At 41.0% G+C, this 24,962-nt stretch overlaps 3 protein-coding genes across 10 annotated transcripts in view; 1 reads left to right on the forward strand and 2 right to left on the reverse strand.

Moving 5' to 3' along the window:
- The window catches only part of LOC124149064, a 36,638-nt gene extending 26,093 nt beyond the window's left edge, over positions 1-10,545 (forward strand). For all 5 annotated transcript variants that reach the window (XM_046520434.2, XM_046520424.2, XM_046520457.2 and 2 more), the window contains exons 2-5: positions 1,940-2,027; positions 2,697-2,819; positions 3,582-3,679; positions 8,677-10,545. In XM_046520434.2, the coding sequence (XP_046376390.1) occupies positions 1,940-2,027; positions 2,697-2,819; positions 3,582-3,679; positions 8,677-8,923 (556 nt within the window). In that variant the 3' untranslated portion in view covers positions 8,924-10,545. The remainder of the gene's footprint in view (positions 1-1,939; positions 2,028-2,696; positions 2,820-3,581; positions 3,680-8,676) is intronic.
- A 6,769-nt stretch (positions 10,546-17,314) lies between these two features.
- Positions 17,315-18,307, reverse strand: LOC124149091 (alpha-(1,3)-fucosyltransferase C-like). The gene has a single exon (XM_048380552.1). The coding sequence runs from the start codon at positions 18,305-18,307 to the stop codon at positions 17,315-17,317; it is 993 nt and encodes a 330-aa protein (XP_048236509.1).
- Positions 18,308-22,106: 3,799 nt separating this feature from the next.
- LOC124149102 (3-galactosyl-N-acetylglucosaminide 4-alpha-L-fucosyltransferase FUT3-like) overlaps positions 22,107-24,962 on the reverse strand; it is a 39,251-nt gene continuing 36,395 nt past the window's right edge. For all 4 annotated transcript variants that reach the window (XM_048391315.1, XM_048391352.1, XM_048391414.1 and 1 more), the window contains one exon: positions 22,107-24,236. In XM_048391315.1, the coding sequence (XP_048247272.1) occupies positions 22,604-24,236 (1,633 nt within the window). In that variant the 3' untranslated portion in view covers positions 22,107-22,603. The remainder of the gene's footprint in view (positions 24,237-24,962) is intronic.

Below are 24,962 nucleotides of genomic sequence, written 5' to 3' on the forward strand. Positions count from 1 at the left end.
TGATATGGTGATTCATTTAAAGTGTCATCTTTCTCAGTCTTTAGAGTGAGTGAGTGAGTGAGTGAGTTGTGTTTAACGCCGTTTTTAATAGCATTCCAGTTAGTTAATGTGGGAGGAAAGCCCGAATTGACGCAGGTCTTAGACGTTTACCTCTTTGGTGAAACCCACGAGCACGGGTATGGTGCTGACAAACCTAGAAACATAACCGGGGCGAACCGGGGTTCGAACCCACAATCATAGGTTTCTGGCGTGCCCAAGGGACTCAACTCTGCACAGCGAATCGCGGCGCCTCAGACGACTGGGCCACTTTTGCCCCAAGTCTCTAGGTCTTCAAATCTAAAAACATGTTTCACAATTGCAATAAGTGACTGTTCTATTACATTATGCAATTTATCCTTACCATGATGCATACATGATTCAAATTGAGAAACCATTGGTTTTCTTGCTGTCATCGAATACCACTGAATCATACCACTGGTAAATACCACTGAATCATACCACTGGTGTATACCACTAAATCATATCACTGGTGAATACCACTTAATCATACTACTGGTGCATACCACTAAATAATATCACTGGTGAATACCACTTAATCATACTACTGGTGCATACCACTAAATCATACATCTAGTGAATACCACTAAATCATACCACTGGTGCATACCACTAAATCATACCACTGGTGTATACCACCAAATCATATCTCTGGTGAATACCACTAAATCATACCACTGGTGCATACCACTAAATCATACCACTGGTGCATACCTCTAAATCATATCACTGGTAAATACCACTAAATCATACCACTCGTGCATACCACTAAATCATATCACTGGTGAATACCACTAAATCATACCACTGGTGAATACCACTAAATCATACCACTGGTGTATACCACTAAATCATATCACTGGTGAATACCACTAAATCATACCACTTGTGCATACCACTAAATAATATTACTGGTGAATACCACTTAATCATACTACTGGTGCATACCACTAAATCATACATCTAGTGAATACCAATAAATCATACCACTGGTGCATACCACTAAATCATACCACTGGTGTATACCACTAAATCATATCTCTGGTGAATACCACTAAATCATATCACTGGTGCATACCACTGGTGAATACCACTAAATCATACCACTCGTGCATACCACTAAATCATATCACTGGTGAATACCACTAAATCATACCACTGGTGCATACCACTAAATCATACTACTGGTGAATACCACTAAATCATATCACTGGTGAATACCACTAAATCATACCACTTGTGCATACCACTAAATAATATTACTGGTGAATACCACTTTATCATACCTCTGGTGAATACCACTAAATCATACCACTGGTGCATACCACTAAATCATACCACTGGTGAATACCACTAAATCATACCTCTGGTGAATACCACTAAATCATAGCTCTGGTGAATACCACTAAATCATATCACTAGTGCAAGCCATTGAACCATACCACTGTTCTTTACCAATGGTGCATACGCTGATCCACACCACCTGAAACATACATTGATCCGATACATATCGATCCAATAAACGATCAAAAGGTAATGTTTACATGTCAATATTCAGTTCCATTCATCACTCTCAATGCAAAGCATCATACCTTCGATTTCGAAGAAGCTGGCTGAAACACCAATACCAAATACTACATTTATTAATACAGGTCAACGTTCCACGCCAGAAATTACATGGATGTATATCATTTACAGACAACACGAAACGGTAGAACTGTATCATACCATTATAGCAAACCAGTGTTCAATGCTACAAAGTACCAATGCCTCTTCTCTACGTAGCATTACGGTTCAATGCTACAAAGTACCAATGCCTCTTCTCCACGTAACATTACAGTTCAATGCGCGGTGAATTATATCGGCCATGTTCCTGTTTCAGAAAAGTAAAAGACAAAATGTCACACGCTAAAGCTCCCCCACTGGTTCGTCAGATGACGGAGGAGGAGATAAAAGAACAAAATACGAAGGTGAGGGGTTGGACGCCGACGAATGCATCTCATTTATAAATCACTAAGGGCATTACGGAGTCGCCAGTACCCGAAATGAGTTCAGTCGGTTGCAGTGTGTGACTGGTTGATAGTTTGGCGTTGATTGTGGTTCATGCTATTAACCATTGGTTTGGTTGGCCTTCATCATTTGTATGATGTACGGGCAACAGTGGCATTTAAAAATGCACTCACTAATGCTTACATATCTGATTTCTTTATGCTTGAAATACATCCGTGAAGATCCGGGGTAGAATAGGTCTTCAGCAACCCATGCTTGCCGTAAAATGCGACTATGCTTGTCGTAAGAGGCGACAAACAGGATCGGGTGGTCAGGCTTGCTGACTTGGTTGATGCATGTCATCATATCCCAATTACGGTGATCGATGCTCATGATGTCAGTCACTGGATTGTCTGGTCCAGACTCGATTATATACAGACCGCCGTCATATAGCTTGAGTGCGGCGTTAAATAACAAACAAACAAACAAAACAAAACATTCTGTCACAAAACAAATACGGAGTATCTTTTCACCTAATGTTTGTGATATTTTCCAATACACATGAGAACAAAACAAGCTTCGTGTCCCTCGTATAAAGCGACGTGTTGGGATAAAAATGAAACCCTTATGAACGTTTACGTCCTCTCCAGTTGAAGTATCTCGAGGAAGAATTCAACTGCATGGATGTGACCGGCAACAACGTACTCAACTACGGGGAATTCGTCAGGCTGATGAGGCTGCTGAGATACCCTACCGGGCACGAAGGGGCAAAGGTAGGCACACTGTTTCAAGGATGAAGCTTCACATAAACGTCTTGTTTCTTAACGGTGTATATCAAACATACGACAGAAGTCGTAGAGTGCGACGTCAGCATTACCGAAAGCGCCTGTTAAATCCCCACCAGACAGCAACAATAATGGCATATTCACACACTACGATTTTAAATGATTCCTTCAAGTTGAAGAAATTTTTGTCCGGTCAAATAGCCTGTAGCTAGACAATGATCCATGTCAGGTTCAGTCTACATTGTACCAGTGTAAAATTCGAATAAACACACATGCAAAGTTCTGCTGAGTCAAAGGTGCTTGCCCAATTGGCTGCTAGTTTGTCCGAGCATTGTGCTCCTTTAAAGAAGGACTACGCTCAGCGATCTGGTTGGCACACGGTTAAGACGTTTGACCCATGTGGAAAACCGATACAGCGTCCCTCCTACAGACTCTGAAACAAAAATATCCGAAAACTATCAAACAAATCTGCAATACTAGGCAAATCTAGATTTATTCAGGCTCTGAAAAGAGGACATTATCTGGGCTACTTTCAATTATTTATTACAATTTAACATCCACGAAAACCACTATTTTCCAGCAGTGTAAGTCTGGATGTTTAATAATGGTTTAGTTAGGAGACAAACAAAGACATTTCTGAATGAATTGACTCAAACTTGCAAGGACTGACAATTGAACAGAGTCGAGTCATCTTTAAAGATATGTAATACGTTGTTCAGTGGTCTTAAAATTGCTGTGAATCTCTTGCAGCAAATTTGGCTGAAGCAATTAGGGAAGAATGAGAGAAGCATCATGACGAAGGATGAGTATGTGAAGTTGATGACGTCAGATACAACCCTAGAGAAGCTGTGAGTATCTAACTGGCCCCCTCCCTAATGGTGTATTACCACGTGAAATAGAAAATATTCCAGAAACCTTTCTCTGAAGACTTGTTTACAGATTGAGTGCTGCTACTTTTGAACTGGTTCACTTACGAACGCTGATGAAACTGTTCATATAACACACAGCTTCCACAAACAATCATCAATATGAGCATCGAATGTCACACGGAGTCACATAACACACACACATAACAACAGCTGTGACAGCATGTCTCCTTGTCCTGTCATATCACTATCTATGCAGAGTGCGGCTTACAATGCAGGCTTGTCGGTTCAATGCTAGATTATTTACAGGCTACCATCGTATGGCAGCGGTGCTGGTGTGTGGCATTAAATACCAAACAAGCAGATTGTGTGAGCAGTGGGTGCTTCCGGTGGGGCGAACATGCTTACCTCACGAACACCTGTGTCATCACTGATTTCAGTGATCCATTCATATAAGTTTCACCTCACAGCCTTCGAGCACAATGGAATCTGTTTCAGCGGATAATCGGTTTGGTTGTTCTCTTGCGTTGATGTTTGTTGTTGTTATTATTATTATTATTATTATTATTATTTTTATCATCATTATCATCATCGTCGTCGTCGTCATCGTCATGTTTTTCGCCACTGCTTTGCCGGTTGTGCCCGATGGAATCCTTTTCGGAAGATGGTCGAGACTGATTGTTCTCTGACATTTTACATTCATCATGATAATGAATTAAGCGACAAAACCCTTTCCATATCCAACAGAAATCTCTGCATTTAGCAGAGTCGATAGCACGATTCCGACTATATCATAAGCAAATGTTTATGAATCACTATCAAATAGTGATGATACCAGGTGTTCGCTAAAAAGGTCAGCGTATCCTTCTCCACCGTGGCACCCGTCACAAACACACGCAAAGGCAAGTCAATTGTTCACCTGAGCAAACACAGGAACATATGGTACAAGTCTAAATAGGGAATTGCGTCGGACATAATCTTTGTCACTGATGCGTCAAATCTGGAAATGTCCTCCACATGACTACCATAAAACTTTTGAAAGCTTCACTGAGGCCTTGAATGTTGTAATCTTGATCAAACAACCTCTGAGCAAGAGTCGTATGACGCTTTTTGAAATCTTGGTAGAAAGAGCATGTTCCGTTGTAGCTAAAAAGGTTGTAAAATGTAAACACCAAAGACTGGAGCTGCTGGAATATTGCTCGACATGAAAGGAAAGTTGACTGTTGGAAAGTTCAAGTAACCCATTGCTATAATAATAATAATAATATTAATAATAATAATGAGTGCATTTATAATGCGCCAGATTCCATTCACCAAGTGGATGCTCATAGCGCTACACTATTTTTACCCCGGTCAATGGATCAGTGAGCACTCGATTTTCATTCTCAGCTCCCTGGGGAGTATACAACCCATAGTGTAACGTTTCGTAATATTCGTTTCATTACGCGTCGAATAGATATCTCCATTCTATATATAAGACCTTAGCTTCCGTGCAGCCTTTGTGTGCCCAATAGAACCAGATCCCGTGGTAACAGCTCATAAAATGTTCACCTGAACATGCCATGACCATATTCTGATAGTCATATTAACATAGTTGTTGATTGATACTGCGGCTGTCCGTGTGATTGATTGATAACGGTTACTCATCGTCGTCCTCATCATCACGGTTTGCTCCACGTCAAATACAGCCTAGCGGTCTTTGATATACATATGACTATAAGTGTCGCTTCAAAGTTTGAGTACGTTTCTTGGTTACATTTATCGGGGGGCACGGGTCGTCTAAGGCGCTGCGATTCGCTGTGCAGAGTTGCGTCCCTTGGGCATACCAGAAACCTATGATTGTGAGTTCTAATCCCGAATTGCCCCGATTATGTTTCTAGGTTTGTCAGCACCATACCCGTGCTCGTGGGCTTCACCGAAGTGGTAAACGTCTGAGACCTGCATCACTTCAAGCTTTCCTCCCACATTAATCTGACGCGATATAACTGGAATACTGTTTAAAGCGGCGTTAAAACTCAACTCACTCACCCACTTGTACATTTATAATTTTTTAACTGCAAAATGACATTTAAACGAAACATTGAATTGTATTGATCTCCTGTTACCCTTATTCCGAATAACTGTGCCACGTGTTTTGTGAACTTATCCCAACAGTTGATATGAAAAGAATAATTGCTATATATTGCTACGGCGGCCCATAAGGGACACGGAGTCTGTTTTTCAATATTTTGATATTTCACTAACTGTTATCGTAACCTTTTGCAAATTAACACGATTTGTCTTACAAATATGTGATAAATCATTTGTAAAGAAGATATTGAATCGCTGAAAAACGAAACGAAAATGTCAAAAACTAAAATGAAAATACAGAAAACTATTTCCACCGCGGTGTAAATATTATCACCGCGGTGGAAATAGTTTTCTGTGTATTCATGTTAGTTTTTGACCTTTTCGTTTTGGTTTTTGACATTTCCATTTTAGTTTTTAACATTTTCACTTCACATTTCAGCGACTCAAAAGCTACTTAAAAGTACATTTTCTATGTTTTCGGATGTTTTTATACATGATTTATCACATATATGTATGGCAGATTGTGTTAATTTTCAAAAGGTTAAGATAAAAGTAAGTTAAACATCAAAATATTGAAAAACAGACTCCATGGGCCACCGTATATTGCTATGTTGTTACGCATTGTTGTATTAATGGTAATAACGAGTACACCATTAGAGCTCATAACTATATATGACTGAACGAGAACAGGCACGGTTAAGTTAACATTCCTTGACATATGACGCGTGTATGTCAAAATGACATTGAACACTAATTTGTTAGCCGTTTAGATATGGGTTAATTATAACATTCTGACAAAATATCGATTGTCTCTGTCACAGAGAAATACAACACGTATACATTTATCTAAATATCTAACATAATATGAAGATGCGTTTTCGTATTGAGGGGCGGTCGGGTAGCCTAGTGGTTAAAGCGTTCGCTCGTCACGCCGAAGACCCGGGTTCGATTCCCGATATGGGTACAATGTGTGAAGACAATTTCTGGTGTCCCCCGCCGTGATATTGCTGGAATATTGCTAAAAACTCACTCATTTTCGTATTGACATTCTGATAAAAATTCTTGCATGGCAGTGACTAAATCGAATCAAATGAATACAACCGTGGACTAAATGAGCGTGAATTTTGTAAAGCTTTCTATAACGCAGTACTAAATTTAGATGCATAGAATGTAGAAAATGCAATTACTGCTAACTGATGCTATCTTTGTGACTCAACACGTTTATGAATATATTGATTCCGGTCCATCAATGCATATAGACACAATATTGACAGATTGGAATTGAGCATTATCATATTTGGGTGGCATTAGGATACAAAGGATGTTATTTGTGCAGCTGCTAGGTTCCTTCACGTACAGACCTATTATCATTACACACAAAGGATAGACATAAATCATGGCCCGCCTCTGTGGTCTCTTGGTGGAGCGTCCGTCCGGAGAGCGAAAGATCCCCGCCCGCGTCCTACCAAAAGATGTTAAAGTATGGGACTTGTTGTTACCCCGCCTGGCGTTCAGCAAGGGGCTAAGTCAAGGACTGGTCGACTTGGAGTCAGTTTACTGTGTCTGAGTGGGGTATTCGTCTGCATGGTATCTCGGTGTGCTAGCACTATACAATCGGCATTAGTCCGGACTAGTACAAGAATACACACACGTGCATACACAATCTCATTAAAATCAGATCTTAGTTCCACCTACGCTAAACAAAGATCTGAGCATTCGTGACCAACTCATGTTATTCCGGAACGGAAAGAGGCGAGTGGTGACGAATGAGATCGGAGGACATGCCATTACGGGTCACGTCAGACCGACCTTGCGCGAACTTTGACCGACCAATGAATTGACCAATCAGAAGGGAGCTTTCTCGTGCTTTGCGGCACTAATTTCAAATTGGCGACTTCGCTTCGAAACATATTTTGACAAATTCTCGATTACAAATTTGAAACCTGAACAAAAAAACATTCTGGATTGGCTAATAGATGGTGTAGACTGTATGGATTCTGTCGTTTAACCAGTAACTATCGTTTAGAATAACCCGTGTTAAAGGTTTCGAGGTTGCATGATTAGAAATCACACTCTGACTGTCACTTTCATAATCTGGTAAGCGACGCTCTGATTAGTCGGATGAAAGGTCGTTCTGACGTGACCCCTAATCGATGTCTTCAGATCTTTGTTTAGTGGTAGCGAGAATTGAGGTCTGATTTTAATGAGATTGGTGCATGCACGTCGTTATATAAGTGCAATAATCTTGACGCGACGTTAAAACCCGTTTTACCTCACCTCGCCCGTAACTCACAGCTGTCAGAAAATGCATAGGAAGCCAAAAGAAAGAGTTCATAATACTAACGGGATTCCTGGTCAGTATCCATAGGTGCTATTGAAAACACGTAATAATATATTAATATATTATAAATATTTCCTTGTTTTGTTGTTGGATACTACATAATGCATATTCCTGTTGAATACCATAAATACATAAATGGTTTGTTATCAGTGTCTGAAATGACGTATCATTTATATACCCTTACTAATACGTTTAGTTCAGGTTGGTTGGTTGGTTGGTTGGTTGTTTTACGCCGCATTCAGCAATATTCCAGCTATATGACGGCGGTCTGTAAATAATCGAATCTGGACCAGACAATCCAGTGATTGAAATCATGAGCATCGATCCACGCAATTGGGATCGATGACATGCTGCAACCAAGTCAGCGAGGTTTAGTTTAGGCTGCCAAAGCGGCACGTGTTTTCACGTTTTCGCATTTTCTAGATCAAAAAGCTTCCGTGTGTATCCCTTTCTGCATAGAGCATTGTTGTATTCGGACGATGTGTTTTGCATTGATTTAGTTTGAACTCGTTTGATTTTTTGTAATTTTTGGCCTTTAGTTTATATCGTTTCCTTTGTTTCCTAACAGGACAAGTGTCTGGAGGTGTGTTTATGAGGAGTTCGACCACGATCACTCTGGCTGGGCCTCAAAGCAGGACGTGGTCAATGGCCTGGAGAACTCCCTTGGTATCCCTGTAAAAGGAACTCTCAAAGAAAAGATTGACGCCATGGATGAAAATGGAGATGGAAAAATCTACTACTCGAATTTCCTCCGCATGCAGCTGCACTTGATCCAGAAACAAGGTTCTATCTCACACGACACCAGCACTAACTGAGTCAAAACGAGGCTAAATGGGTCATGACGTCAAGACAACGTCTTGACTTTATAAGAAGATTCTCAACGTGTTCTTTAATGTATTTTGAAGCCTAAATGGTAATAATAATGCACTCTGCTATCAAACGACAAGTTCAACAGTGCAAAACGGATGGTGGAGGGAAAGACGTCAGCTTTTAATAGTTCCAAATGATGCATATATAAACCCGGCTGGCGGGAGAATGTCGCGCGTGTTAACAGAAGTGAATGCCGAATTCACATAAGTCATAGAGGTGCTAAGACAAACACGTTATAGAGTGCATTTTTGCTCATTAATGTTCCAAGTATTTACCAATATTATTACCTTACCTTATACTGCTGATTATGTGTAATCTTTATTTGGTATTTTGATCTTATATGAATGCACTTTTAAAAGGTAAACTTGTAATTGCTCGATTCCCATTCATCAAAATAATATGACTACAATCAGAAAATACAATGCATTCTAACGCGAGTTAATTGCAATTTATGATGAAGACAAAGGGGAATGGTTTAATTTTAGCTGATTTTAAGGCAAGAAAAGTCATTATTGTGGTTTCATACACAGCTAAGTAACATACCTTTTGCAATTATTTCACGTTTCTATGTTAATACCAGGACATAATGCCCACATTACCCTTCAAATACTCGTACCATCAGAAAACATTATACAAGCTACAGTCAGCATCAAGTATTTCACACGAGTGTTTTACAGTCAAAATAGAGGTACCGAATTTTGTCTTTTACTTATAACTTCCATGCTAGCCTACCATATCTTGATGGTTTAGTATATAAATGAAAGTACGTACTAGACTCGGATGATAACATACAATCCATTAAATGTAAAACATATAATTATATATAATAAATATACACAATATAATAAATATAAGGGTGAAATATAAACATTAACATATTTTTACACATTATTATCAAATATTTTATACAAATAGGAAGCAATTTTCAATATATCTCCTGACACCTTCATAATAAATTGAAGTAGAAGAGGAAATCTTAATACATTTCCGTTAGAAATAAGGCTATCATAACTCCCATTGAGAAGTTACGATACCATAACCTTCGCGATACAGAAAGACAAACGTATTTAATAATAAAGTCGATCGGTTACAATACAATAACTCCCATTGAGAAGTTACGATGCCATACTCTTCGCGATATAGAAAGACAAACTTATTCAATAATAAAATCCATCGATTACAATACAATAACTCCCATTGAGAAGTTACGATGCCATACTCTTCGTGATACAGATAGACAAACTTATTCAATAATAAAGTCCATGGATTACAATACAATAATGTTTAAAAGGTTATATCCTTCACGGTACATGTTCTTACTGATGACTTACATGTGTATCCTGATTCATATACTGCGCGAAAATTGATTAAGACAGTACAAGGTCAAGGTGCAAGGTCAAGACACAACCACTCAAAGAACAAAATACTGATGTACCCGTTTATATGAATCTGTTACGCTGCTGTCTTATTGCTAGCTTCGTCTTTGGAATCTGTGGTGATGTTACCGTCATATTGTATGTTTGTACATTTTTTTAACCTTTAAGCTTGAATAAACATTTAATCTTTCTGTTTGTTATTCGTGTTTCCATTTGATATGAGCTGGTGAGAGACAATAACCATACACTACACTTGAGAAGCGCAATGAGTGAGTGAGTGAGTGAGTTGGGTTTTACGCCGCTTTTAACAGTATTCCAGTTATATCGCGGCGTGTCAGCTTAATGTGGGAGGAAAGCCCGAAGTGATGCAGGTCTCAGACGTTTACAACTTCGGTGAAACCCACGAGCAAGGGTATGATGCTGACAAACCTAGAAACATAATCGTGGCGAACCGGGATTCGAACCCACAATCATAGGTTTCTGGCATGCCCAAGGGACGCAACTCTGCACAGCGAGAGAAGCGCAATGGGGATCAACCATTGGATATTCTGGGTGGGTTGGGGGTTTGGGGTGGGGGTTGGGTTTTGGGGAGTCTATGGGTGATACAGGTCTATAACTTGGCACAAGGGTAAAGTTCCCTTTCTTGAAAAGGGGACCGATATTTGGGAGGGGGATATTAGATTTCAGTTAAATCTGCAAAACCAGATATTAAAAAAAAAAATAACTATGTGCCGGAATATTTTTCAAGAAAAAACGCTTGCAACAATGTATTTTTTTCTTCATCAGTCTGCAGCATTATTATTAAATTATCTTGACCCGAGAAATGGGATTCACATAATGTGCCCATGTAGAGAAGAGAGTCCGGGCCTGACGAGCGGACCACCAGACTGCCGTCTCTTGTAGAAGGAGACCAGCCCTCTTTCACCATGGCCCACTTGCACAAAACGATCTTAGCGCTAAGACTATTGTAATCCTATGTTAGAGTATGGGAGTTAAGATCATCTTAGCACTAAAATCGCTTTGTGCAAGTGGACCCTGAACGATCGGTAAGAAACAAGCAGGATGCACGGCAGCTGAGTGTTCATTTGCGCTTCTGCGTCTGGTGTCTGTCAGCATTTTACAGGAGCTCGCCCCGCGACGACTTCGTCCCACATTTGGTGGTCATGTTGTGAAAAAACAGAATCAATGTTCAAACCCTACTCGCTCGCACCGAAACGCACTGCGGCCTTGTAAAACCCACCATGAAGTGATGTTCAAATGATTTTCATAGCGCTTCTTTAACCACGATACCATTGGTGTCTCGTACCATTTTGTCTGACCATGTGCCAACAGAATGATGGAGTGGGTGGGGTTTAACGTTGCTTAGAACAGGTCACCAGAATGAGGGAGTGGGTGAATGAGTTGGGTTTTGACGCAGTTTTGAACAGTTCACCAGAATGAGTGAGTGAGTTTGGTTTAACGCCGCTTTGAACAGCTGACCGGAGTGAGTGAGTGAGTAAGGTTTAACGCCGCTTTGAACAGCTCACAAGAGAATGGGGAAGCTGGAATAGGTCATATCTATTCACCTTTTCCATTTAGGCAAATTAATCAAAACAATTAAATACAATAAAATTGATCTTTCTTGAGTATGATAATGATGCATATCAATAATATACATGTCACTGAAACATCTTAATATAATGAGAGGGCGTGGTTTGATAGACTTGTATTGTGTACTTTTGCACACATTTATTTTTCTGATGATCCTCTTGTGACTGTCAATTTCATACTTTAAACTGTAACACAAGCCGGGTCAATGACAAACACCATATACTGGTAATCAGTGTTCAAATGTCTTGGCGTTCATTTTGATAAAAGATTAAAATGGTCACAACATATAACGCATTTGTACACATTGTCAGGTGTAATAAGATCATAAATCTATTAAAGTGTATTTCAAAAACTATATTAGCTACATGTATGTTTTTGCTTTTCAAGGGGGCACGGGTGGCCCAGTCGTCTAAGCCGCCGCGATTCGCTGTGCAGAGTTGCGTCCCTTGGGCATGCCAGAAACCTATGATTGTGGGTTCGAATCCCGGTTCGCCACGATTATGTTTCTAGGTTTGTCAGCACCATACCCTTGCTCGTGGGTTTTACCGAAGTGGTAAACGTCTGAGACCTGCATCACTTCGGGCTTTCCTCCCACATTAAGCTGACACGCCGCGATATAACTGGAATATTGTTAAAAACGGCGTTAAACCCAACTCACTCACTCATTATTGCTTTTCAAGGCCCTGATCTTATCCAGACTTAGTATGGTTGCCTGTTCTTATGTCTACGTCTTAATGTCAACTTAATAAGCTTGACCGCATTAAGTCCACAGCTTTGACAAAATGCAGCAACTCCAATATCAACTCTTCAAGTTGAGTGGGTTCAGAGGTGAATCTTCACCTTCGTAGACATCAGGTATCTAAGCAAAACTTCCTAAAAAATAAAGACTACCGTATTCGACGTAATAAGCGCCCAGGACGCTATTAAAATTAGAAATAGTGAGGCTCTTTGACAGCCCGAAATGTTTAAGTACGACAGATATATTTTTCCAGAATTTAATTGTCCATAATTAACGGTGCATATAACACACGAGTGTGTATTATACGCGAATAAATAAGTCTTGTGTACATTTATCATTCGGAAGGGGTGCTAATTGGGATTGTTCTCTAGCCAATATATTAGCAAATAACGCCGTGGGCGCTTAAATTAGAGCGAGGCGCTTATTACGTCGTGTACTGTAAGTGCAAGAATCATGCAGTCACAGACATCGTGGAGTATATCATGTGTAACTTATCTCTCGGCAAATTCCCTTTCGGTTTAAAGTACAGTATGGTCTTTAAAATGATCAACCAGTTCATCATTTTGCTCGTCACGCCGAAGACCCGGGTTCGAATCCCGACATGGGTACAATGTGTGAAGCCCATTTCTGGTGTCCCCCGCCGTGATATTGCTGGAATATTTCTCAAAGCGGCGTAAAACCAAACTCACTCACTCACTCATCATTTTGCTCCGCCTGTCACATCCCTTATCAAATCACAACAATATGGACCAAAACATGATAAAAGCAATAAATCAAGACCTTCTGTCTGAACGTTATTATACTTTCACACCCATATACTGATGCATCATCAGAGTCATTCACTCTTCGTACTGCCGATTTCTCCATCTCTAAAATGTTTAGATTCCATGATTAACGTTTAGTATTTTGCAGATAAATTTTTATCCATTTTGCAAGCGCTGAGGCGGGCAGATGAATACGACCATAAAGCAGTTATCTTTACAGATGCCATTCGCAGCAATTAAAGAAGCAATAGAAGCCGGCGCAAATGGATCCGACCGCCTCCGTGGTCTAGTGGTAGAGCGTCCGCCCGATGAGCGGAAGGTCCGGGGTTCGATTCCCGGCCGCGTCATACCAAAAGACGTTAAAAGGTGGTACTTGTTATTACCCTGTCTGGCGCTCGGCATTAAGGGGCTAAAACAAGGACTGGTCGGCTCGGAGTATACTGTGTCTGTGTCTGTTTGACATCATGAGCTGACTTGAATGATGGCATGTCATCGATCCCAAATGCGTGGATCGATGCTCATGATATCAATCACTGGATTGTCTGGTTCAGACTAGATTATTTACAGACCGCCGTCATATAGCTGGAATATTGCTGAGTGTGGCGTTAAACAACAAACCAAACCAAACTAAACTTGAAAATTTGAAAAGAGTTTTGGCAAGCTGGATGAGAAACAATTTAACATTAATTGGTTAAATTACGTTTATCAAAACACTTGCATTGTCAGCATACTTTACGTCAATGCCGAATCCGCCAGATAGTTTCATAAAAACGCGAAATTTTCTATAACTTCCTCTGGAACGACAAACCTGATAATAGAAATACAGCGAAAATATACTACTTTCGAATCCGCATTTTTTAAAGAAGGAGCTCGTATCAATATGCATTATCATGTCGATAACCCATTTTGGAGAGACGTTTTAAATACTTGGGCAAAGTTCTACACTAAGCATGAAATATCTAATGTGGATGATCTTGATGAAATAATTATGGAGCCTCTGTGGCGTAATACTCACTTTAAAGATTCCGACTTTGTGATAAACAGTTTGGTGAATAAGAAGATAAATCAAATTAAAGACATATGTAACGAAAATGGTTTAACGAATTTCCAGGAGTTGAAGGATAACTTTTAAGGGTACTTTTTTAGATTATAACAAATTGTTGATGAACATCCCTCCATAACGGAGGACAAAATAACAAACGCCCACAATTTGAACCTCTACAATATAGGTGTTCCAAGAGCATGTCTGGCACTACCATTAACATCAAATCAAAGTAAAGGAGGTAGACAATTTTATGATATCTTTATTAAAACTGGTAATGTTCCCCATGTATGCTGTAAATGACAAAGACAACTAACAGAGCCTTTTCTCGAAGGATATCTTTAATCAATATTGAAAAGACCGCCTCCGTGGTCCTGTGGTAGAGCGTCCGCCCGATGAGCGGAAGGTCCGGGGTTCGATCCCCGGCCGCGTCATACCAAAAGACGTTAAAAGATGGTACTTGTTGTTACCCTGTCTGGCGCTCGGCATTAAGGGGCTAAAACAAGGACTGGTCGGCTCGGAGTCAGTATACTGTGTCTGAGTGGGGTATTCATGTTAAACTGCGGCGTGGTATCTCAGTGAGCTAGCACTATAAATCGGCATCAGTCCGGACTAGAACAAGCAGCCACACAAACACATACACGTACATGGACGTCGCTATATAAAGGCAATAATCTTGGACGCGACGTTAAACCCAATTTCACCTCAATATTGAAAATGTACAAGAAAAACAAATTAATAGAATTCCAGTATAAATTTTACATTATTATTATGATATTATACATTAATATACCACGGGTATCCAGGTACTAGTATCTGCTCAAATGCGGTTTTATTTGTTCCCCGACCAGTGGATCCGTTTGCATTCCAGTTATCATTCTCAACTCCATCGGGAGTATACAATCCAAGCTGCCAAGGGGCACTGGAAGATGTTTACATCCACCTCACATACCGGGTACCCATACCCTGCTGGGTGAACAGAGGCACATTTGAACTGAGTCACTTGCCGAGTGTGACACCATAAGTTTTGACACTTGTGTTTCGGGTGTACACTCTTTAAAAAAAGAAACGCACAGGTAGTATGTAGTTATATAAAATCCGGTATATAAATTGGATATATGTTATTGGAAAATGTTGGTGGCCTGATATTCGATAAACGGTGCGTCAAAACGCAGCCATTGTCGATTTGCAATGTCTTAAACGGCATTGTTTCACACTTGTTCAAAAATATCATGGTGGAAAACAGTAAAGCAAAATGCACGTGCAAGTTATGGCATTTGTTACTCGTGGTAGTGGCTATAAAAAGACAAGCATAAGCCAATAAGCATAAGCCAATAAGCATAAGCCAATAAGCATAAGCCAATAAAGGTCGAAACTCAGCGCTGCCGATCTTAACATCGCCATAGGACGTATCCAAAGAGGGAAATCGCAGTGTTCTGTTGCACGCCACTTGAACGTCCACCACAGCACCAGTTGCCGCTTTGTGACCGATACACACAATTCAATTTCACTGCGGACCGTCCGAGAACCGGCCGACACAAAGTTACCACCCCTGCACAGGATCGCTACATTCGACCGTTCCACCGACGTTATCGCAATGCCACAACTACGGAGACTGCAGGACGCATCCCTGGTTTGAGGACCAGACTGTCAGGAACCATCTTCGCGAGGCTGGAATAGATCCATCGAAAGCGACGCTAGTGTTGGTGCCATACCTTACAGCCTTGGAATTTGAGAAACTGGAGACGAGTGTGGTTTAGCGATGAATCACGATTTCCTCGTCACCGGCGAGATTGAAGACAACGTGTTTATCGTCGTCGAAATGAGCGTTTTCCCCCACATTGTGTACCTGAATTCGAAATTTTCGGTGGCGGTAGTGTCATGGTGTGGCTTCATAACCTGTGTGGGGGCACGGGTGGCCCAGTCGTCTAAGGCGCCGCGATTCGCTGTGCAACGTAGCGTTCCTTGGGCTCGCCAGAAACATATGATTGTGGGTTCGAATCCCAGTTCGCCCCGATTATGTTTCTAGGTTTGTCAGCATCAGATCCGTGCTCGTGGGTTTCACCGAAGTGGTAAACGTCTGAGACCTGCATCACTTCGGGCTTTCCTCCCACATTAAGCTGACACGCCGTGAATACTGTTAAAAGCGGCGTTAAACCCAACTTACTCACTCACTCATTACCTGTGTACTGTTTGTTATTCTTACTGTTCTGGCTTCATCCAATCATCTGTGTGCTACTTGTTATCTATTACCTGTTATTATTGTAATCTGCTGCTTATCACAGCATATCATGTATATAACAATGATTAAGACAGAAAAGAAAATGGCAAAATGGAAATATGTTTTATTACAAGTGTTATGAATAAGTTTTCCATGTAAATAATCCTATCTTTATATATCAATTGAAAGCTCGTTAATCCGTTGGATTCTATTCACGTTGATATCGTTGCTCGATATTCTCATTTAACAGTACTGTAAGAGGGTTTCTGGTATATAGAAAATTGATATATGCCAACATGGATAAAACATCAATGTTTGATGGTGGCTAAAAATAAAACAAACAAGAGATGGTGATGTATTTGATGCGAGTATCATGGTTGTGCTTTGGACCTTAAGTTTGCAGTGTATCGGCAACTGTTTTCAGCCAAGTAACAATTTGAGAACATTTGTAATTTGGGGGTCAGTCACTCCAATTTACAAGTATATACTGCCTAAAAAATGAACCACCTATAATTTAAAAAATCAACCAACAAATGTTGACCTTCATTTCGCTGACGTAACAAGTATATGTCAACAATAGCAATTCACTGAAAAGAACTGTACGTCACACAATCGGCTTGGGAGAATGACACACGCCCTTGGTCCACCAAGAAAACACGTCTTCATAAACGTTTCTATATTTCTCCGGTTCTAGGAGCTTCATGCAAACTTCACAAGTGGGATTTGGTTTCTCCACAACAAAATAATATTTTCTCCATTCTAAATATTCCAGATATGCAGTCATATTTTTATCGAGGTAATTAAGATATTTGCCAAGCTCAGCCACGGTGCTGAAATCATCAGCGTTTATAAACGACTTGGGCGGCATGTATTTAGTATAATTGACAAATCCCCTTACAACTGGCACCACATCTGCCACCATGATCTTCCGGAACAGCTTCTCCGTCACATAGTCCAAGCACAGCGTGTTCTCAAATGACAAATAAAACTTATAATCGTTAGTCAACATTTGTAAACACTCAAAACTGCCTTCCTTTCCACAAGGTAGACCACACATGCCAAACGTATCCACACCGATATGTTGTTTCAGGAGTCTCACATAATCCTCTCTTTTACTGTCGGTTTCACAATGGCTCACAACCCATGCAACCTTCTTGGTTTTCTTTTCTGCGAGAGAAGTGTAGTCCGTTGTAAGAAAATCCCCCCGTCTATTAACACGGCCATAGGGATAAAAGATGTCCGAATCCGATCTGTAGGTCATGGTCCAGTTAATCTGACCATGCCATTCGGGTTTCTCGAATGCCTGGGACAACGAATAAGATGGACTCTCCAGAGAGAGGAAAATCCATACCTGGCCGTGAGCTCGCACGGGTATGGTCCTGAAATACCCAACAGCATAGAAAATGATGGCGTCGGCCATTTGAATTTGGGACGTGTCGGCCGTCAAGGTACATTCAACGGGACAGTCTGTTAATCCCACGTCTCCCATTCTGATCCAGTCCCAACCGGGGTTATTTACCACCACGATTCGCTTGCGTCCCAATTTGGGTTTCGGAGATTTGGGCACTACTTTGTCGCCATTTTGGCGATTTGCCATCCTTGTTACTGGTTGTACATAAGGGTTGATATTATTTATCATTTTCCCTGAGGGATGAGGTGGGAGGACACTTAATGTCCACGCCAAGGGGTCTTCATTCGTTATTTTGTAAACATCCACATTGTCCAGAAACTGGCTTGGTCTCTCCCATTTCGGTGGTGTTACTCTTGGTGGATTCTGCGCAATACCAGATTTGTAAACCCGGAATGGTAGATCGACGTGGTCTCCCATTCTGATCCAGTCCCAACCGGTGTTATTTACCACCACGATTCGCTTCCGTCCCAACTTTGGTTTGTTCGGAGATTTCAGCACTACTTTGTCGTCATTTTGGCCGGTTGCTATTCTTGTTACTGGTTGTACATAAGGGTTGATATTATTTATCATTTTCCCTGAGGGATGAGGTGGGAGGACACTTAATGTCCCCGCCAATGGGTCTTCATTCGTTATTTTGTAAACATCCACATTGTCCAGAAACTGGCGTGGTCTCTCCCATCTCGATGGTGTTACACTTGGTGGATTCTGCGCAATACCGGAATTGTACACCCGGATTGGTACACCGACGTGGAAGGCAATCAGTGTCAACAGCGTCAGAGCCAAAAGGATCCATAATACAGTGCGTCGCCGAAGAAACCTCCCATTACTGAAAATACAAAGTTCATATGTTTGTTAGGATGAGGGAGAAACAAGCTGAAGAAATACGGAGGAAGACTTAACAAGCAAAACATGTTACTGGAATGTTACCTACTACTGACTAAGCCAGTGATGGAGTCGCATAGAAACACCCAGGCCGCCCTTACACGTCGTCTTCCAGTCATCCTAAAGGATGCAAGATTCAAACTAAAATGTGACCTACATGCATATCTGCATGCGACACCAGTAGAATATCTATCTGTGAATTGTGGTTAAAAGTATCCCGAGAATCCACGACATGGTGAGGACCAACCGACCGGCGAACGACTGAACGACTTCCCAGGAGAGAGTACATTCCATTATAAGAAATACTGGGATATGAAGAAAGTATCAGCTCTTTGGGTTCCAAAGTTTCTGACATCTGCTAAAAAAACGCACCAGGCACAACAAGTTTTGTGATAATCTAGCTCTGTTTGAGGCTGATTCAGAAAGATTCTTGCAACGATTTGTTACTGTGCATGAAACCTGGGTTCACCACTTCCACTCCAAAAGGCTGCAAATAATGGATCACTGCACGTTCCTCAAGGCGTCACAGGCCCTTGCTTAATTGACTCACGTTGTTGTGAGTGGCTATAAGTCTATGACACCTTGTAGTGGCTAAAACTCTATGACACCTTGTAGTGGCTATAATTCTATGACACCTTGTAGTGGCTATAACTCTATGGCACCTTGTCGTGGCTATAACTCTATAGCACCTTGAAGTGGCTATATCTCTATGACACCTTGTAGTGGCTATAACTCTATGACACCTTGAAGTGGCTATATCTCTATGACACCTTGAAGTGGCTATATCTCTATGACACCTTGTAGTGGCTATAACTCTATGACACCTTGTAGTGGCTATATCTCTATGACACCCTGAAGTGGCTATATCTCTATGACACCTTGTAGTGGCTATAACTCTTTGCCACCTTGTAGTGGCTATAACTCAATGACACCTTGTAGTGGCTATAACTCTATGACACCTTGCAGTGGCTATAACTCTATGACACCTTGTAGTGGCTATAACTCTGTGACACCTTGTAGTGGCTATAACTCTATGACACCTTGTAGTGGCTATAACTCTATGACACCTTGAAGTGGCTATAACTCTATGACACCTTGAAGTGGCTATATCTCTATGACACCTTGTAGTGGCTATAACTCTATGACACCATGGAATCTCCACAACAATGATTTTACAATTATGTTATACCTTCTATGTGAGACTCTTATCAATCAACCCCCGTATGACCTCGGTCTGTAAATAATCGAGTTTGGACCAGACACTCCAGTGATTGGTATTATGAGCAAAATCCGCAGCCGTTGGGATACGATGACACGCAATCAACCAAATGACCCTTGCCTGACAACAGATCTATAAAGCCGCCCCTTACAATAAGCATAGGTTAGTAAGACCAATTCTATTCGGGAAGTATTTTCATTGTGAAAATTGCAATATTATTTCAATTTATATGTATGTCATTGTCGAGAAACAAACTGATAATGATGTTATTGTCGAAAACCATATCAATAAAAGAGAAGATGCTATTACGATCCTTTGTAAATAGTGTGTTTGTTTAACGACTCACTCAGCAATATTCCAGCTATATGACGTCTGAATCCAATGTAGGTTAGAACATGACATAATTATTTGATTGATGACATATTTGGTGAAATCTGATTATTCAATAAAGTATTAACAATGTAAACCTTAGCAGAAAACTAGAACGGAGCGTGGTGCTTTTAGAGTAAATAGGAAGGGTTCAAGCAAATACCCCCGGCCCACCACACATGCTTGATGTGTACACACACGACCCATATCGATTGTATGCGTGTGGCCAGAGCAATAGAAACCAAAGCATCTGTTTCGTCAACACATCGTTGAGTGACATCGGCGGTTTGCTTTTGTAGCAAAGGGAGGAAAGTCTTACCGTTTTAATAAAACTTATCGACATTGTACGAAAATTGCTGAAAACGGTAGTCCTAAATGTTATTATAAATAAGAATCCGGAGCCTAAATGAACAGAGTTATAAAAAGGATATTTCGATATTTCGAAATGAGTGAAGGTGAACACGTTAACTTGTCGCACGTCTGGTCTTTAAACGTTATGCATAAAGGATCCTGAGGTTGTAGTCGGTATACCCTGTCCCGTGCAGGGCAGTGTTTTATATAAGTGAGTGAGTATGGTTTTACGCCGCTTTTAGCAATATTCCAGCAATATCACGGCGGGGGACACCAGAAATGGGCTTCACACATTGTACCCATGTCGGGAATCGAACCAGGGTCTTTCGGCGTGACGAGCGAACGCTTTAACCACTAGGCTACCCGACCGCCCCTTGTTTTATATAAATGTTTGATTGGCATTCTAGAAGTTGGTGAGTAAATAAGAAAACAAACAACTTTATGGATAACAACTTCTGGTTTATTACATTGAGCGACGTTTTACAAAGTCCAAATCCTCGCAATAAAACATCAGGACTTGACCAAAAATGAAAACTCTCGGAAGCCTTAGAAATCCGACGTCACAAATCTTGGATGAACAGAAATCAAGGGTATTACATCCCGTCTGTCTAATCAAGATTTTGTTTAGTCCTCAATCAGCTTGTTCAACTATTTTAAGTAGTAACCAATGAGCTTATTCAACTTTTTAAAAATGATTTTCATCTTTACTGTATACTAGTATTTGGCTTCATTACCTGTGTGGGGGCACGGGTGGCCCAGTCGTCTAAGGCGCCGCGATTCGCTGTGCAACGTAGCGTTCCTTGGGCTCGCCAGAAACAAATGATTGTGGGTTCGAATCCCGGTTCGCCCCGATTATGTTTCTAGGTTTGTCAGGATCAGATCTGTGCTCGTGGGTGTCACCGAAGTGGTAAACGTCTGAGACCTGCATCACTTCGGGCTTTCCTCCCACATTAAGCTGACACGCCGTGAATACTGTTAAAAGCGGCGTTAAACCCAACTTACTCACTCACTCATTACCTATGTACTGTTTGTTATTCTTACTGTTCTGGCTTCATCCAATCATCTGTGTGCTACTTGTTATCTATTACCTGTTATTAATGTTAATCTGCTGCTTATCAAAGCATATCATGTATATAACAATGATTAATAAAGAAAAGAAAATGGCAAAATGGAAATATGTTTTATTACAAGTGTCATGAATAAGTTTTCCATGTAAATAATCCTATCTTTATATATCAATTGAAAGCTCGTTAATCCGTTGGATTCTATTCACGTTGATATCGTTGCTGGATATTCTCATTTAACAGTACTGTAAGAGGGTTTCTGGTATATAGAAAATTGATATATGCCAACATGGATAAAACATCAATGTTTGATGGTGGCTAAAAATGAAACAAACAAGAGATGGTGATGTATTTGATGCGAGTATAATGGTTGTGCTTTGGACCTTAAGTTTGCAGTGTATCGGCAACTGTCTAAGCCAAGTAACATTTTGATAACATTTGTAATTTGGGGGTCAGTCACTCCAATTTACAAGTATATACTGCCTTAAAAATGAACCACCTATAATTTAAAAAATCAACCAACAAATGTTGACCTGCATTTCGCTGACGTAACAAGTATATGTCAAACAATAGCAATTCACTCAAAAGAACTGTACGTCACACAATCGGCTTGGGAGAATGACACACGCCCTTGGTCCACCAAGAAAACACGTCTTCATAAACGTTTCTATATTTCTCCGGTTCTAGGAGCTTCATGCAAACTTCACAAGTGGGATTTGGTTTCTCCACAACAAAATAATATTTTCTCCATTCTAAATATTCCAGATATGCAGTCATATTTTTATCGAGGTAATTAAGATATTTGCCAAGCTCAGCCACGGTGCTGAAATCATCAGCGTTTATAAACGACTTGGGCGGCATGTATTTAGTATAATTGACAAATCCCCTTACAACTGGCACCACATCTGCCACCATGATCTTCCGGAACAGCTTCTCCGTCACATAGTCCAAGCACAGCGTGTTCTCAAATGACAAATAAAACTTATAATCGTTAGTCAGCATTTGTAAACACTCAAAACTGCCTTCATTTCCACAAGGGAGACCACACATGCCAAACGTATCCACACCGATATGTTGTTTCAGGAGTCTCACATAATCCTCTCTTTTACTGTCGGTTTCACAATGGCTCACAACCCATGCAACCTTCTTGGTTTTCTTTTCTGCGAGAGAAGTGTAGTCCGTTGTAAGAAAATCCCCCCGTCTATTAACACGGCCATAGGGATAAAAGATGTCCGAATCCGATCTGTAGGTCATGGTCCAGTTAATCTGACCATGCCATTCGGGTTTCTCGAATGCCTGGGACAACGAATAAGATGGACTCTCCAGAGAGAGGAAAATCCATACCTGGCCGTGAGCTCGCACGGGTATGGTCCTGAAATACCCAACAGCATAGAAAATGATGGCGTCGGCCATTTGAATTTGGGCCGTGTCGGCCGTCAAGGTACATTCAACGGGACAGTCTGTTAATCCCACGTCTCCCATTCTGATCCAGTCCCAACCGGGGTTATTTACCACCACGATTCGCTTCCGTCCCAATTTGGGTTTCGGAGATTTGGGCACTACTTTGTCGCCATTTTGGCCATTTGCCATCCTTGTTACTGGTTGTACATTAGGGTTGATATTATTTATCATTTTCCCTGAGGGATGAGGTGGGAGGACACTTAATGTCCACGCCAATGGGTCTTCATTCGTTATTTTGTAAACATCCACATTGTCCAGAAACTGGCGTGGTCTCTCCCATCTCGGTGGTGTTACACTTGGTGGATTCTGCGCAATACCGGATTTGTAAACCCGGATTGGTACATCGACGTGGTCTCCCATTCTGATCCAGTCCCAACCGGTGTTATTTACCACCACGATTCGCTTCCGTCCCAACTTTGGTTTGTTCGGAGATTTGGGAACTACTTTGTCGTCATTTTGGCCGGTTGCTATTCTTGTTACTGGTTGTACATAAGGGTTGATATCATTTATAATTTTCCCTGAGGGATGAGGTGGGAGGACACTTAATGTCCACGCCAATGGGTCTTCATTCGTTATTTTGTAAACATCCACATTGTCCAGAAACTGGCGTGGTCTCTCCCATCTCGATGGTGTTACACTTGGTGGAATCTGCGCAATACCGGATTTGTACACCCGGATTGGTACATCGACGTGGAAGGCGATCAGTGTCAACAGCGTCAGAGCCAAAAGGGTCCATAATACAGTGCGTCGCCGAAGAAACCTCCCATTACTGAAAATACAAAGTTCATATGTTTGTTAGGATGAGGGAGAAACAAGCTGAAGAAAATACGGAGGAAGACTTAACAAGCAAAACATGTTACTGGAATGTTACCTACTACTGACTAAGCCAGTGATGGAATCGCATAGAAACACCCAGGCCGCCCTTACACGTCGTCTTCCAGTCATCCTAAAGGCTGCAAGATTCAAACTAAAATGTGACCTACATGCATTTCTGCATGCGACACCAGTAGAATATGTATCTGTAAATTGTGGTTGAAAGTATCCCGAAAATCCACAACAAGGTGAGGACCAACCGACCGGCGAACGACTGATCGTAGCTGGTTCAGTTGGCACTTCCCAGGAGAGAGAACATTCCATTATAAGAAATACTGGGAATTGAAGAAAGTATCAGCTCTTTGGGTTCCAAAGTTTCTGACATCTGCTAAAAAAACGCACCAGGCACAACATGTTTTGTGATAATCTAGCTCTGTTTGAGGCTGATTCAGAAAGATTCTTGCAACGATTTGTTACTGTGCATGAAACCTGGGTTCACGACTTCCACTCCAACAGGCTGCAAATAATGGATCACTGCACGTTCCTCAAGGCGTCACAGGCCCTTGCTTAATTGACTCACGTTGTTGTGAGTGGCTATAAGTCTATGACACCTTGTAGTGGCTATAACTCTATGACACCTTAGTGGTTGAAAATATAGGAGTTTGAGTTTTGCCTTGCGCCT

The sequence above is a fragment of the Haliotis rufescens genome, unplaced genomic scaffold, assembly GCF_023055435.1.
Source record: "Haliotis rufescens isolate VD_foot unplaced genomic scaffold, xgHalRufe1.0.p SCAF_1, whole genome shotgun sequence".
NCBI classification, from domain to species: domain Eukaryota; kingdom Metazoa; phylum Mollusca; class Gastropoda; order Lepetellida; family Haliotidae; genus Haliotis; species Haliotis rufescens.